The sequence below is a fragment of the Elgaria multicarinata genome, chromosome 1 (assembly GCF_023053635.1).
Source record: "Elgaria multicarinata webbii isolate HBS135686 ecotype San Diego chromosome 1, rElgMul1.1.pri, whole genome shotgun sequence".
NCBI classification, from domain to species: domain Eukaryota; kingdom Metazoa; phylum Chordata; class Lepidosauria; order Squamata; family Anguidae; genus Elgaria; species Elgaria multicarinata.
The window spans coordinates 62,756,359-62,774,159 of record NC_086171.1 but is presented as its reverse complement, the minus strand read 5'-3'; the positions used below and the strand labels follow the sequence as shown (position 1 = coordinate 62,774,159).

Below are 17,801 nucleotides of genomic sequence, written 5' to 3'. Positions count from 1 at the left end.
AACACTTAGCATTGTTCTAAGAGTTAAGCCTCTGACTATAACTATGAGCCTGTTTCTGTACTGTTCCCTAATCTAAGCCACAGGCCATTAGCTCTCGAGCTAACTGATTTATAATTTCTAAGTTTAAGTGCTGTGACTTCTAAAGTGTGAACTGTGTCACCTGATTTGTATTTAAATAAAGCTAAGTCACTGAATCTATGTCTCTGTCAGCCTGTGTTAAGGTGAGGAAGCTAGGCCACACAACAATGTGTATGTATCACAAACCTGAATCTAAAGAAATTGTTTTAGCAAACTTACCCTATATTTAAAAAATTCTTTGCATTAAAACCGCCCATTAAAAGCTTCAGCCAAACAATTCAAATATTTAACCTAATATTTATCTCACACTGACTCTAACTGATGCAGTTACTTTTAATATTGACAAATATAACAGAATAATCTAGACTGGAACATTAACACCAAAGGTCATTTTGGATAAAATACATGTTTCATTGTGAAATGTGAACACTACACAAAACATGACAGCAAAACACTACACAAACACTACACAAAACAAAACATGTCTTGAAAAGTATTTCTCATATGATTTTATCGCAAAAAGTACAAAGTGTTTGTCTCCGATTTCTATTTTGACTAGTAGTATTTACTGCACACTGCAGATAAAATCACAAGTCTGTAGAATATAGTAAAACACTTTACTATTTAAAAAGTTAATGGCATGAATCTTCAATTAAGAACAAGAATTCAAAACAGTATTTGAACATTCCAGCATTGCTTAAAACTTATCACAAATAAAATATATATTCTAAACAAATCAAATCCAAAGTAGAAACTCAACAGATAGCGATTACTACGAATGGCAACAAATCTCCAGGAATATACAGCAGTGATTTGGGCTACGTACAGTCAAGTGTCTCCCTTAAGGTTTTCTTTAGCTTTCATATGGCAGCCAATAACGAGACGAAGCATGCCCTGGGCCAGATAACCATAGCATCTTGGCTGGAAAAGGGTCATAGATTGTCACTGTGTTCTATAAACTCAATGAGGCTGTCAAGCTAATTCAATTTGCTGCCACCTGAGATGGGCTCACTTAAGCCCCTCTGGGATCTATTATCAAAGAGTGTATAAGCAGGAAGATTGTGCCATTTTCTGCTTAATTAGCTCTCTGGAAAGGAAGTCTGAACTAAACTAATATTTGGTCTCTTATATTGAAGGACTCCTTTTGTCTTATTGAGAGCATATAAGCTAAGTTAGTTGACAAAAAATGTATCCATATGACTACATGGCTTTCACCACACTTTTAATTTGTCCTGTAAAGCTCACAAACTATTCTCAAACACAAAGTGATCAGAAAATACAACAGGCTTCTCCACCCCCACCCACCCCAATTCCTATTATTTTATACTAACACAGTAAAATTCAAAAGATATTAAATACTTATAGGCTTAGTGGAAGTTGGTATTTTCAAAATAATCAAATAAAAGAAAAGATATCAATCAGTTGAACAATTGTGGATTGTCCTTGCAGCCGGTAAAGGCCTGGATTTCACTGCCTGCTTCTCTTGATAGTAAGAAATTAAAATACTCTAGGAAATACTTTGTACTTCTCATGTTTTTCACTGTAGTCTGCAATATAAAATTGGTTACATCCTCAAAGCCAAGAGAAAAAAACACACCAATCGTTACCAGAAAGCCCTCAAGTTGGTTTCATGAATTTGTCAAATCCACTTCTAAGGCCATCTAAACCAGTCTCCATCATCACATCTTGTGGCAGAGAATTCCGTGAATCCAATATGCATTGGTTGAAGAAGCACTTGCTTTTGTCTTTCTGAATCAGTTTTATTGAGTGACCTTGCTTATAAGAGCAAACAAAGTTCTTTCTCTCTCTCTCTCTCTCTCTCTCTCTCAATGCTATGCCTAATTCTATAAACTTCTATCATGTCCCCACCCCACTCTCAATTAGACATATTTTTTCAGAACTTAGAAGTCTTAAGCTGTCCTTTAGCATTTCCGCATAGGGAAAGTGCGCCAACCCCAAGATCACCATGATTGCAACTATACAGTATCCTTTTTGAGATGGCAGCACCAGAAAGTACATGGCATTCCAAATGCAATCAACTTACAGATTTACAAGTTTCCAGGATCTCTAACCAGGCAAGATGTTTCAAAATTCAGGTTAGTGGGGGAAGGGGCAGAATTGATGTTGACCTCATGGTGTCTGCATAGTCAGAAAAGTGTATATCGAGGAGGGGATTTAGAAACATTCAAATTATAATGGACTCAAGTTTCAGTACCCCGAAGACGAGTGGGAACAAGAAAGTAGCAGGTGATCTGCCATTTTTAGCATATAAAATTCAGTTGTTAACTCAGAACTGTCTCTATCTTCAGTGAACCAGATTGGTTCCTTAATCAATAGAAAACATTGCAATAATCCAGACAAGAGGTTATCTGACCATGGATAATTGTAGCTATGCTATCACTGTCCAAGTAAAGTTGCAGTTGGTATATCAGCCTAAGCTGATAAAAGGTGCACCATGGCACTGAGTCCACAGGCATGTCTACACCACAAGGGTGTAGGGGGAGGATTGTGGACATACTGGCTTCAGTGATCCTCCCTGGGTGTCTAGATGGCTGCGCAACATCCCAGAAGGACATTGCGGCCCCCATTTTTTAAAAACAACAAAGTGCCAAATGTAAGAAGAAAAAAATGACCCCACTCCCCATCCCCAATGGGCACAGATTGCCGCCATGCAGCTCCGTGTCCATTTTATGGTCCCTGCTACTCAGGGGAGGACAGGACAACCCAGGAGCAGCAGCCACATGGCCCACTTTGGGATGGTCCTGGAACCGCAGAAAAGTCTGTTTTTCCACAGTTCCTCATATCCCGGGGTAAGTGCTTGCTAGTCCCGGGTTGCCCCCAGGATCCCCAGTGCATCATGTGGACACACAGGGACGATTCAAGGACTATCCCGGGATATAGGCATGGTGTAGACATGCCCCACCTGTGCCCAGAGTGACAGTTCTAGATCCAAAAGCATCTCCATTTGCCATTATGCTGCCCATTCACCAATTTAGAAATTCTTTATGGAGCTCTTCTTAATTTTTTTATGCTTTTCACCATCCTGAATAATTTGGTGTGACCTGCAAATTTGACTAGCTCAATACTCACTCTTGATTCCACATCATTTAAGAATCATGGGTCCCAATATCAATCCTTGGAGGGCGTTCTTAAGAGGGTTCCCAAAAACATAAAGCCAGAGTCAGAAAACATATTCCTCAGAACATCTACAATACACTACAAAGAATCACCCCAGTTTGCTGCTCTCTGGTGACAGTTTCACATAAATTAATGTAATTCTCACAAGTGCAATCATGTTGAATCCAGAGAAGCTTTCTTTAATGGAGCAAACACATTACTGTTGATGCATGAAGCTTCTCTGGATCCAATCTCAAATGAAACCAATATGATTCAGATGTATTTTAATGTCTGAAAAGAATAACTAATGGATTTTTAAAGTGAAATGTATGTGCATTGCTAATTAATGATTTGAATCAGAACCAAATCAGAGTTTGAAAGAACTTCAAGGGTCATCTAAGCCTAACCCTCTTCACTAACAAATTTGATAGATCCCATCTGATGGATTATTCAGTTCAGTTTTTTAGAAGATGATTAACTTCCTTGAACAACTTGTTTTAATGTTTTAAGTGGCAGAAATTATTATTCCCTGATATTAATTTATATCTGCCATGCCACAACTCAAAGTCATTGCTGCTGCTGCCTTTGAGGCTCTGTTACAGTAGTAATTCATTTTCCTTATAACAGACTTCAAATATTTGAAAAATCATATTAGGACCTGACTTCAGTTTCTCCAATTATCTTCATCAGTCATATATTCCTTTCTTTTTTATTCTGTGAATCCATTCTTGTTTGTAATCTTTCCCAAAAGATGGCAGCTAATACTTGGCAATATTACACCTGTTCGCCTGCCAGTTACTGATGTCTCACATTCAGTGATTTGTTAGTATTATAGAAAATGACACCCACATTCTTTGTTACAGTGTCACACTTCTGACTGTTCGAGCCAGGCCCATTTTCCTAGTTGTATATATATTATATTAATATCTTTAGATTTCTCTTCAATCTCTAATCTTTAATTTTATTTTGTTGTTAATTTATCAAAGCCATAAAATAAAAGAAACTGAACCGTAATTGGGCCCATGAAATTCTCCAGAGAAATTCTACTTTTTGTTTTCTATTTTGAGAATCATCCACTCAGAGAATTTTCTTTCAATAATAAAAACATGCAAACAACAAAAATCTGTAGTGAAAAGTGTTGGCTTGATATATATTTTTCAACTTATAAAAAGCATTTTCAGACTTCAGGTTTGCCTTGGGCATCAGAAATGTCAATTGGCTTAAGGTAAATAGTAAATGTAACCTATGAGGCATTAATACTTTCTTTTACATTTTATGAAAAAGGACACGCTTGTAGTCTTGGATTCCAAATCAAGGAAATCATCCCAAAATGAAATTTACAAACAGGAAACAAAAATTATTATTTTCTACTTTGGGATACCCCAAATGTGATATCCTCAAGAGATGACAATTGATACTGTATAAAAGGTATATCAACTAATGTCTTGAAAACAATTTAAAAAATCATCCAAACTTACAACTACACAATGTTACAAGAATTTATTAATTGTCAGATCACTCCTTTTAACAATTGGTAACAAATAAAACATTAACTAACTCACCACCACCACCACCAAATAACCATTTATAAATGCTGGGCATACAGGAAAAAACTATTTATTTATTTATTTATTTATTTATTGCTTTGTTCTTCTGTGGGTCATGGTCTTATGATTATTTAAATTCAGGAGCAATCCTTAGTTGATAAGGCACTGCACTGCTGCAGGCTACAATCCTCACACAATGCCTAAAGGGCTATTACAATGGAGAAATTCTGTTGAGAACAACAAAAGAACCTTACCCCTTCCCGAAGGCACCTCATTAGCACAGTGTAAGCAGCTGAAGGAAGGACCCAGGACTCTCTGGGGTGCTCGTTTTTCCCTCCCTGTAAATGATGTAGAAGGACCAGAAATGAAATGAATAGCACAAATTATGTTAACTCTTTACTGCAAAAAAAATGTAATTTCATAAACACAATCTGAGGCTGCCTGTTTTTAAATGATAATAGCAGACACTATTATGAAATGGTTTTAGTAAATAATACGTTAACTTTTGTATACATAGCATAAATTAACAACTGCTTAATCGGCCTATACGAATGGTATAATATTCATTTTCAGATGAGTCACTGAGGATACACGTGGAATTCGAGTGAAGCAAATCATGACTTTTTCTACTGTTGAGCATCTCAGTGTAGGTTAACATTTTTAGATCCTCTCCTACCCTAATCTAAGACAACTGCTTGCATCTCCTTTTCTAATTTTTAGTGTGCAAACACTAGATCTGTCTTTTTCAAGTCTACAACATGAGAAGGAAAAAGGATAGTTTGACCACTGCACAACATCAGAAAACCTGACCTCGGTTGACCTATTTAATAAATGTATTTGCCCCAGCAGCGTATATTATGCAGGGAAGCAGGAAGCAGCAACCGCACATAGCCAGAACTGGATTCTAAAAAATGATTACAAAGTTTAGGGCAGCATAGAGCATGGATCTCACTATCAGGCAGCCCAACTGCTGGCTGATTCTCTGTCCCAGCCTATATGCTGGGATAACATTAGGAGTGGCAAGATTTTCAGGCTGACCATGGCAAGGACCAATAATGTGGGCCTCTTCTGTGACCTGAGAGTGTGGCAGGCATGTGAAACCCTGAGCTGGAGCCTTCATGCCCCACCCAAATATCCCTTATAGGGATCCACCCTTTTGAGAGAATGGGGTGCCCCAACCCCACTTACCACCACCCCCTGAAATAAATCTAGATTAATGGACCCAAGGTCTGCAACAACAAAGAGGTAACACCCCGAAGTAGCAATACAGACAATAATATGAGGGCAAAACTCCTGGTAACACACTGCCCAATCAACAGGCAACATTCCTATCTACAGTACTTCAACCAGTGACTAATCTCTGTCCATAGCAATGACAGACACTAAAAATAGGGAGAATGAGTGGGGCATAGATGATGGCACGGGCTGAAGTATGTATGCCGCAGGAGCGTACCAGAGGGAACTCTCCTTTCCAGGACTGCTGCCAAAGTTCCACCCCGGCAACCAACCAGCATTGCTGATTGACCTACAGGAATGCACTCAACTTACAACACGGCCAAGCAGCCCCTTGGATAGGCCAACCAGATGCACAGCAAGAAGAGGATTTAAGCTGCCCATCCTCCTCCCCACACACAACAGCACAGAATCCTGTTATGGACCCAATTATACTACCTTTCATGAATATTCCACGGTGATTTACAATAAAATAGTGTTTTTCAGCATTCCAGCCTTCTATATTGACTACTTTATTTGCTGACATCAAGGCTGGGAGTTTGCTGTGTGCACAATCCCACTGACATTCATGCAGAATGCAAAAGCTATCTGACAAATTCCAAGTCTGAATCTAACAGGGAGAGGCTGTAGTATTCTTGCCAGATGAAAACAAGTAATCAATACCAACAGCCATTTTTGATGCCTCTTTCAAAGCTTAATCTGGCAATATGCAGAACAGTGTCTCTTCCTGAGAATGAGTTGCTAAAATTGACATAAATCGATCCTTCCAGACTTGCACAGGTTCTATAACTTTTGCAGTCAGATTTGACAGCTAATGGAGATTTTGCATCCAAGAAGACCATATCTTTTTCTTATAAGTATCCATATCTTTTTCTTGAGTGTCCAACTAGTTTTGAACAGCTTATCCATGTGGAAATTTGACATGTGCAGTGACATGCATCTCATCAACTGTAGTATTATTTTCACAGGCATTGCATATGATGTTGTGGGCATTCCTTCCAAATAGAAACACAATCCTTCCCTCCCTCCTGGAAAGCCCATAGGTGAAGTGAGATGAAATAAATGAATTGCTCTTTCAGACTGGTTCTACTGATGTTGATGCTGATATCTCCAAATCCACATCATATGAGAGGGAGAACTAGTGTAAACTCCATCACTTGGTATTGATTTAAATATACATGCACAAGCAACAAAAACGGAAGAAATGAAACTTCATGCTACACTATGCAGATCTAGTTGCCTTACAAAGAAACTATCATCACTGCTCTTATGCAGAATTCTTTGCAGAAATTAAAAATACACACAAATCAAGGCTAGCAATGTATGGATCGGTTTTCAGTGAGCTAGTTCACTACGAAGGATAGAATTTTTTCTTATCAAGCATGTTCATGTCTAAGAACATGACAACCAGTTCTATTTCTCTGTGAGAGGCTGGGCAGTACCTCAGGGGAGGGCAATGTCCAATCCACAGAGTCTTCCTGGATGATTAATTTCTTAGTATTAATTATTTCGTTTATATCACACCTTTTTCCTCTTGCAAGGAACCCAAGGTGACTAATATGATCCTCTTCCTATCCTTTTTATCCTCACAACAACCCCGTGAGGTAAGTTAGACTGAGAGTCAGTGACTGGCCCAAAGTCACTCAGTGAGCTTTATGGCTGAGTGGGGACTAGAAACTGGATCTCTCAAGTCTCATTCCATCACACTGGATCTATATGGAGTCCCTGCCCCCCGGTGTCCATGTGTGGAGTCTCCATTGTTATCTCTGATCAAAGATAGGAGGTAATAGTAGGAGATGTGGGTAGGGAAGCCACCATGGCTGAGCTGGTGGATTGCTCAGCTTCAGCAGCTTTGCCTGGAGCATGCCCTCTCCCAAATGGAAGAAGAAACAGGGAAGCAAAGCAGGTTTGCTGCATGCAGGCCTCCTCCCAATGTGTCTGCAGGGGACCAAATGATGTTGCGTGTGTGGTCACATGCTACCCCATCGCCAATTTTGGTTGCCTTCCCCTGCAGTACCTGGTCTCAGTGATGACAGCCAACAAATTGAGATTGAATCCTGGCAAAATGGAGACTGTTTGAATCAACAATCCCCAGGTACATCGAGGACTTTGCCTGTTCTAGATGGGGTCACAGTCCCTCAGAAAGAAGTGGTATAACTGAAGGACTAGGTCCATAGTTTGGGGGTGCTCCTGGATCCATCTTTGTCATTGGAGGCCCAGTTAACTTCGGTGGCCTGGAGTACCCATTATCAACTTTGATTGGTATGCCAACTACCCCATTCCTGGATAGGGATAACCTAGCCACAGTCACCCATGCACTGGTAATTTCATGATTAGACTACTCTAATGTGCTCTATGTGGAGCTCTCCTCGTGCATGGTTCAGAAGGTGCAGCTAATGCAGAATGCAACAGCTAGGGTGCTCACTGGGAAACCCAGCTATGCCCACATAACGCCTCTGTTGAAAGAACTGTTAGCTACTGAGCTACTGAGCCATGAAGTACCCAGACAGCCCACCATTTGGAAAACCGTCCCTCATGTAGTTTGGGAAGCAGAAAATGTGGCATCATTCAATCGTCTCCTAGAAAATGCACTTGTTCACCCAGGCCTTCCCTGGGACTTAAATAAATTAACTATGCTACTCCATTTTACTACCCCATTTTACTGCTCTTTTATTGTTGGAAGTGTTTTAATGTTGTGTTTTTATGCTATGTTTTAATACTGTGTTTCAATATTGTATTTTAATGTTGTGAACTGCTGAGAGGTTCTATTATATTCAGCAGTATATAGATGTTACAAATAAATAAAATATATAATTTGAGGGTGCGCCTGCATTCATCATTATCATTAGGGGCCCAAGTGATCTCTGTAGTGAGGAGGGCCAATTACCAGCTTCGGTTGGTATTTCAACTGCACCCTTTCCTAGACAGGGATAGCCTGGTCACTATAGTGGATGCATTCGGAAATTAATATTTAGATTACTGTAATACGCTTTACTTGTGCTTGGCAGCTGCAATTAGTGCAGGATGCATTGTCCTAGCCATGAATATATTACACTGGTGCTGAAGCAACTGCACTGGCTGCTTATTAGCTACTGAGCCAAGTTCAAGGTCTTATTGCTGGCATAGAAAGCCCTGAACAACCTGATTCCAGTTTACCTGGTGGATTGCTTTCCCTGATGTAGATTCATGGAATTGACTCATGGAATTGCCAATATCATTGGAGGAAGCTGGTGACTGACATCTGGCAGCAACTCAGAAAGACTCAGGATGAGCGTGAGAAGTATTTTCAGGCATATTTTGTTGATGTCTTGAAATGATCGTTTATTTAATCAATTTATACACTGTTTACTTTAATAATATCTCAAAGTGGTTTACAATGCAAGAAACGAAAACAGATATTAAAATAAAAGCATCATGGTAATATGATTTTATTTTAATACATTTAAAATAAAAAAGTTCAAGACACAACAATATAACAAACTGGGTAGCATGATCAATCAGGGAAGGCCTGTGAGAAGAGAGAGGTCTTTAATAGGAGCCTAAAACAAGCTACAGTTGATGCCTTCTGAACACAAGTGGAGGGGAATTCCACAAAGTGGGTGCCAGCACAGAGAAGGGCCATTTGTGAGGATAAAGTTAGCCAAGAGGTTATGTTTACATTTGAAGGGGTTGTCCACACTGTTATACATACAATACTTGTAAAAATCATGCCATTGGTGAATTGAACTGCCTAATCTGTGCAATAAAAAAAATCTTTAGAAAGATAAATATCCCAAATCTGATGGGTATGTCACCAGAAAGATGCAACTATGCACAATTGACCTTAGCGAATCTTATCTGCTTCATCAAAGATTTGCAGTCTTCCATACACGCAGCTTCTGGTAGCAGAAGTGAAATATTTTGGTGTTTCCAAACCTGTGTGACCACACCAATGTTACTCAAGTCCAACCTTACACAAGGCTTACATTTCAACAAACATCATCTTTCTAAAATATATTTAGAACAGAACTGCCATAATTGTAGTTCTAAAATATTATCTATTTGAGGATGACTACTCTTTGATACAGATCATAACTTCCATTTTGGGTTGGCCCATTTAGGAAGGCTGCTGTAGATTTTTACAAAATGTGTGTACAAATAATATAGTGTTTCTCATCATTCTCTGAAAACCTAAAAAAAACCTGATTTGGACTGGAATGAATCAAAATGTTTGATCTTAATTTCTTCATATTTTATTTCAGTTATAGACATATATGTGGAGCTTGAGTGGTGAACATTTGGAGTATTATCTTGGGTTTGTATTGCTGCTTAATTTTTATTCAAGTTTAGTGCCCTCAGCTAGTGACCTTAGAAACTGACTAGAAAACTAAAGCAGTAACATTTAAAACTTCTAGAAGCAGAAGTTAATGGGTATGTCACCGGGGAAGCAGCAACCACATCTTTTTAGGTTTTGCTTCCATCTGAAGCCATCTATGTTAAGGGAAAACAATTTAAATTATCATCAGGAACAAAAAAGCATGTAATTCTGTTGATGACATCTTATTCTATAGCTATGTAAAACAATTCCTTCTAACCTTCTGAAAATGTATGTTAAGGAAATGATGAGGCTTCCATTTGAAGGTGTATATGAAGGTGTATATAAATTTATGTCCAATTGTGAAGGTCTTAAAAAAAGTTTTGATTCAATATTCTAGGAGAGATCTTAGATTATTATTATTATTATTATTATTAATTATTATTTACTATGAAAATTCTAAGGTTCTCTCCTAGAATACTGAATCAAAACTTTTTTTAAGCTGCAAGCTTTTTTCCTGAAAAAGTGTGGGTGCAACTTTGCAAAATTAAGCATATTACAGCCACAATTTGTGCAAATTAAGCAAATTTCAGCCAAAATTTACATAAATAGGAATAAACAAACAAAAAAGGGGCAAGCTGCTGAAACCTTGGTGAACTTCACCCTCTGGATGGATTCCCCCAACATCTTTACCAGAGGGGAGGATAGAATGGAGAAGAAAGGAATGAGCATTTTGTGGGACTAGGACATAGCCTTTGGTCCCTTCTTTTCCAAAGACCTATGTTTAAAAGAGGGTTTTACAAATGATAACAATGAAATTAAGTAGAACAATGGAATTCACCCTTGGTAACTTTCAAGTCTCCAGATTCAAATGTTAGATAGGGTGTCATAAATTCTTTGGGTTCAGATAAGAAAAGCTGGTTTTTCTAAAAAGTAGCAAGACTTTCTCATTGTCATAAAGCTGTTAAATTACAGACACATTTGACTTGGTTTGGATGATCAAAACAAGCCACCATGGCTAAAATAAGCCAAAGTGGCATCATTTCCTTAATCACCTACCTGGGCACAGCTTGTGTCATCTAAACCTGGGCAGCATGGCTTGTTTGAAAGCAACAACCCTCAAATAACCCATGGCCTGTTGTAATTGGGTGAGTAATTAGGGAATTGGTACCCACCATATGCCAGTTATTAAAACAAGCCATGGTGGCTTATTTGATCCTGCGAACCAGCCCATTCTGAGACCTCTGGTGCCAGTAAATTTATGTCCAACTGTGAGGGTCTTTAAAAAAGTTTAGATTCAATATTCTATATCATTTGTAAAACCCTTTTTTAAACATAGATCTTTGGAAAAGAGGGGACCAAAGGCTATGTCCTAGTCCCACAAAATGCTCACTCCTTTGTTCCCCATTCTCTCCTCCTCTCTGGTAAAGATGTTGGTGGAATCTATCCAGAGGGTGAAGTTCACCAAGGTTTCAGCAGCTTGCCCCCTTTTTTGTTTGTTTATTCCTATTTACATAAATTTTGGCTGAAATTTGCTTAATTTGCACAAATTGTGGCCATAATATGCTTAATTTTGCAAAGTTGAACCCACACTTTTTCAGGGGAAAAGCCTGCACCTCAGCTTCTAAATGCAAGCCAAGCAGAGGACAGGGGGCTCCAGGGAAATCCGGGAAGCCCCCAAAGAGCTGAATTTCTCCATGACGGCAATCTCTGCTCTCTAGCTCATACTACAAACTACACTTGCCTCTTCTTCAGCTTTCAACTCCTCCCCTTGTTATAGCTCACACTATTTCTTCCTCCCTTGTGTGTCTTCTACTCTTTAAAGGCACATGTTAAACCTTACTTTGAGTCTTCTTTTGCAGTAAACTCTGGAAGACGAATTTGCTGACTGCAGCAAGATTGATTGTAGCTAGGAACTGGAAGATTCAAGGGTAATATTCTATTGAAGAATGGTATAAAGAAGTATGGGATATAGCTATTAATGATAAATTGACAAGTAATATTAAATGGAGAAGAGGTTTAGCTAAATCAAATGATTTTGAAGGAATTTGGAAACAGTTCCTAATATTTGTGTTTTCTAAGGGAAGTGGGAAACCACCAGCAGAAGGAAGTATGAGATTTTGGAATCAGGAATGAGATCCCGAGGTGGGGGGCGCACTTCTATGTTAATTTTGATTATGTTATTTAGATAAGATATTATGTATTCAACATTTCAATATTATGTAGTATGTTATTTTTTTTATTTCTTTTTGTGATAATGTAAATGTGTATGTTTAAGTATTGTAGGAAAAAAATAAAAAAATATATTTAAAAAAAAACACCTTTCTTTGAGTCTTCTTTTGCAGTAAACTCTGGAAGACGTTCTTTGCCTTTCATGTAAGAAAGTGAATGCTAGAAAGGTGTATTCTATGGCTTTGTACCTTATCCCTTTTCTTGATTAAGGACATAACATAAGAAGAGCTGTCCTGAATCAGACCAAAAGCCTATCTAGTCCAGATGTCTATTGGGAAGAACACAAGCACAATAACACCCTCCTCCCTCAGTTGTGTTCCCCAGCAACTAATATTGAGAGGCATACTGCCTCTGATAATGGAGATAATATATAGCCATCATGACTAGAAGCCATTGATAGCCTTATCCTCCATGAATTTGTCTAATCCCCAATTTGGTGGTTATCACCACATGTTCTAATAGCAAATTCTGTAGTTCAGTTTCTTTTTATATGTTCTGAATCTTCCACCATTTGGCTTCAATGGATGACTCTGGGTTCTAGTATTTTGAGAGAGGAAAAACTTCAGTCTATCCACTTCCTGCACACCATGCATTATTTGGGATGCTTCTATCATGTCTTTCTTTTCTTATTTGGGCACCTCTATTCTGCCTTCCCTTATTCATTCAGGACAGTCAAAAATACCAGCATATTTTAGTGTAAAGCTCTGGCTGCCAGTAAATAAACCTTAGGAGAGGCATTTCAACCCACTGGGAAACTACTAAACAATAGGCTGTCAGGAGTGCGGAAAAAGCAAGAACTAGGTAGAGTAGCATCATGACCCTTGATTAATGCCAATAAATTATAAAACCATTTTCATGATCAAAGGAAGAATCACTGACATCTTATAATTATGTATCCAAGGATCCTAGCATCTCATGTAATTATTTATAGGATATGCCAGGGATGGGAAACATCTGGTCTATGGCCCATATTTAGTCCACTAAGATTTTTCCCCAAGCCCTGCCCCATCTCCAAGGCCCTGCCCCAGTGCTAACCTATTGTTGATCAGAGTTAAGCCCTTTTTCCTGGTCAGCATTGAGAAAAGGAGCCTCTCTCACAGCTAAGCAGGGAAAATGCCACCAGCCACCTCCCCCCACAACACACATACACAGAAGTGGAGCGAGGAAGGGTGTGTGCATGCCAGCAGTAGCTCCACTACACAGGGCAGCAGCCCCTGAGATCCTGGCCAAAGGTAAAATTGTTCACACCCCTGGGATATACAAATACAATGAAAGATGTGTATAGAACTGTTTATATCTTACCTGACTGGCCACAAGATAAAACAACTCTCCGAGAGTAGGTAAAAGGCATTGTTTTAATTTGCTGTTCCTGAAGTTTTCTCTGATCAATTCAGTCAAGAGAGTAACTGCCTGGAACAACAAAAAGCATATTAGAAGGAATAAGATGTAGCATGAAGAATGACAATCACCCACCTTTACAGAAAGGAAAGGAAAGAATACAGAAAATGAGATAAAAATTTCTCTATCAAATATGACAAAGATTTGTCATTCATGGATTCATAAGAACATTACTGGATTAGATGAAGAATCCATCTAGTACCACATCCTGGTTCCAGGATTATATTCAGAATTTAGTATCTAGCCTAGCATCAATACTCAACAAGTTAAGCCATAGTAGCAATTGGAGATTGAAGGGTAGTACATAAGGACTATGTGACAGACCCACTTTAAATGTACCTCTAGCAACATAGTCTTTACCATGTTTACAGCTGCTCCCATACAATTAGGTGTGTGATTCAAGTCTTCTGCATGTATAGCTCCTCTGCGAGTATGGTTACCATGCAATGTAAACAACTAGTCTCCAAGGAGCTACATCGCTTGCATGGTATGGTAGCCATACTGCAAAGAAACAATGTAAGTTGAAGACATTCAAGTGGTGTGGAAACAGGCATGGCATGGCAGCAACTGTACTGCTAGAAATACATATGAGTGGAATCTGTGTCTATTGCATTTGATTTGTGGAGCCAAGAATGGGTATGCAGATGAGATAGGGAGATTCTACTGTCTTTATCTAACCTCATGGTTGATTAGGAGCTACTTGGCTGATTAGGAACTGAGCCAGTGCCTGGGCAATCCAGAAACTATGCACAACTGAGGCCACCTTGGATTTTTTTAAAAACATGGCATGAACAAAAGACCTTTGGGAATATATAAGTTTATTAAGCTAACTATGCACTCATTTATTTCTTGTTTAGAATATCTTCTTTATATATATATATATATATATTTGAACTGCATGTGGATATTACTAGATATTCACACTTCATGAAAAGGATTACCCAGCTTGCTTGGCTTTACTTTTTAAACAAGGGGCTTATGTTCAGATCAGACATGGGGAATATAAAACTCAAGCTGGAACAGACAAGAGCATCTTCCCTTTCAGCTTGTGAGCATCATTAGGCATCTAGGGAGGCCAGTACTAATACCTTGGTGGTGGTAGCTACTCAAAAATAGTACTTCCTAGCAGATAAAGATTACCCTAAGAGTGGTTGTAATGGCATGTGATAGGCAGAACCTCATACACTGTGGCCAAGAACAGTTACAAAATGGAATGGCTGCTATGAAGGGGAGAAAAAACTCTGCCCTTCATGGGAAGCCTTTGTTTCTGGGTAAAACAAGAACTAGGAAATCATATGCAATATTACGTTTCAAATACTTCCTAGAAGTTAATAACAGTTGCCTAACTGAATTATTTCATGTGTGAATCTCCTTATAGCAACTTGTTTACAATACTATTTAGCATGTTAAAACTTCTAAAAAAGTATAGTATCTACTATCATTGTACTACTTTTAAATATATCCACAAGCTCAAGAAAATATTAGATTTATCATACTGTAATCTTTGGAGTGATGCATCTAATAGTTACCATTCCCCTTCTTCTAAAAATATTTTAATAAACATTCCTTTAAAAATATTAAGCATCCTTCTTATAAAAAAACCACATATATATGTATAGAAAAAAGTGCAGTTACTCAAAGGCAGAAGACTACCTGCAAAGAATTGTTCAGTAGTACTAAAGTAATACTAAAGACAAGCAAACAAATTTTATACTGTTAACCAACTGCATTCCAGTGTTTTCAACAGTTGAGAGGCCTAAAATAAAAATTGGCATTATCTGCCCAATCAAGTCGAAATTCAACAAGAGTAGTAGTAGTAGTAGAAGAAGAAAACCTGTCTTTTTAACTGATGGGGTTTTGACTAAATTCAATTTCCTGGATGGTTGAATTGTATAAAAGCCGGCTGCTTATCCAAATGTTGATAAATAGCACATGAGTACCAGAGTCGATTAGATAGTGAATTTTTCAGGATACCACAAAAGGATGAGTATTTGAAGTAGGATAACCCCATAGTGACGGAAGTCCTATACTTTTCTCTCAAATGTGAGGGATTTAAAAATGTATCAGTCATTATTTATGTTAGGTTGTTGGCTTGTATTAATTTGCATGCAGGAAAGCACAAAATATTGGGTTGGATCTAGACTTAGACAGAGTACACATTTCAATGGGTCTACTCTAAGCATGACTAAGTCCAACACCATCCTATTGACAACTGTTTTCTTATTGAACTTATCTGTCCACAAATCGGCATGTATATATGTGTAGATATATGGTACTAACCATTGCATGCACCTGCTTGCAAAGGGCTGTGTTGTCAAAAAGTGTTTTCCCCAAAATTATCAAAAGTATGTCCTTTGAGCATGAATCTGAATGAATAGAGACAAGCAGCACACTTGTGGAAGACTGCCTGTTGTGTCTTGGTCACTTGAAGGCAGGTATTGATTTTGCTTTAAATTCCAAACTGACCTATTCAATTTATTTCTTATTTAGAATATTTATATACCACTTCAACAAAAGGTTCTCATAGGAGTTTACACAGCACAAGGAGGCTTGCAAATATGTTTCAATGTGGAGGTCTGCCCTAGATTTATAGTCAAATCTAGGGCAGACCTCCACATACACATTTCCCCCACCCCAGTACAGACACTCTCACCCTATCCCGATGCCTACTCAGATTCCAGCTGTCTTCAACCTTGGAATGGCGGTAAAGAGCAACTGCTTTCTGCACTACAGATACTCAAGGATTTCATTGAGACTGCAGTTTTTATGCAAACAACCTGATTCGCAGTTCCTAGACTAATATGCATATAGGAAAGCAGTTGTTTTTCACAATTTTCCAAATTTTATGATAGAATAATTTCTCCATTCAAGAAATGGATCAAAATGCATCTAAAATGTTCATATAACAGGATCCATATAACCACTGGGGCTGTTTAGCTTAGAAAAAAAGTGAAGGAGCACCACCATAATGTATGGTGTGGAGAAAGTGGTAGTGCACGTGTTGGTAACTTCGAGGCTCGACTCCTGCAATGCGCTGTACATACCTTTGTGCCTAGTATGGAAACTTAAAACTAGTTCAAAATATAGCAGCCAGGTGGGTCACATCTAGACCATGCAATCTATCTACCACCCAAAAATAAATAAAAATGAGAGTTTGCCTCAGTGCACCTGCATTTTTGCCAGTTCTGTGCATAGATCCTCATTCACACTTAAAATTCTAGCCTAGCTTTGGTCCTACAACCTCATTATGAGTAAAAGCTACATGCTGGGCTATGCGCAATCTAGACCAAAGTCTAAAATTTGATTTTCATTTAAATACAGACCAAATAAATATTGCCTGTAACAATCTCAATAGGAAACTGCAATAAAACATGTATTAGCATAGAAAAAAATATTTCCCATGCCCAGTAGGGATGTGCATTGGATTCAGAGGAAGCCCAAGCAGAATTGGGCCCCTTTGGAACATTTCTAATACTTCCTGAGGCAAAACGAGCTTTCCCCTGAAGCCACCAGAAGAAAAGCTGGGCCAGAACACAGCTTTATTACTGATTCATGCTTGGAAGCATAGACACTGTCTCCTCTCCATATAGCATCTTTTGGTTTCTTTTCTCTAAAATGCTAGTGAGCGAGGGGAGGGAGGGAGCATGATTGAGTGACTGACAGGGCACCTTCTAATCTTAGGGCACCTTTTACCATGGGCTCCAGTCACTGTGCTTTGTGGGATAGCAAGATTGGAACCGTTAGATAGCCATACAAAAGCCTTAAATTGTTTTTAATCATATTTCCCTAGCCCCTGCACTTATCCTTCTGAAGCCTTACAGGTTTCTTGCCTTGGGACACCTCTAGCATGTATAGCGTTTTCATTCAAATTGCCAAAAGGTGTGTGTGGGGGGTGGGGGATA

The 17,801-nt window shown here is 38.6% G+C and overlaps 1 protein-coding gene across 1 annotated transcript in view; it reads right to left on the bottom strand.

The window, feature by feature from the left end:
• Nucleotides 1-17,801, bottom strand: part of ULK4 (unc-51 like kinase 4) — a 206,656-nt gene that overhangs the window by 162,871 nt on the left and 25,984 nt on the right. Inside the window, exons 18-19 of the mRNA XM_063129233.1 lie at nucleotides 13,804-13,911; nucleotides 4,997-5,080 (exon numbers count right to left, since the gene is read on the bottom strand). Coding sequence (XP_062985303.1) covers nucleotides 4,997-5,080; nucleotides 13,804-13,911 — 192 coding nt within the window. The remainder of the gene's footprint in view (nucleotides 1-4,996; nucleotides 5,081-13,803; nucleotides 13,912-17,801) is intronic.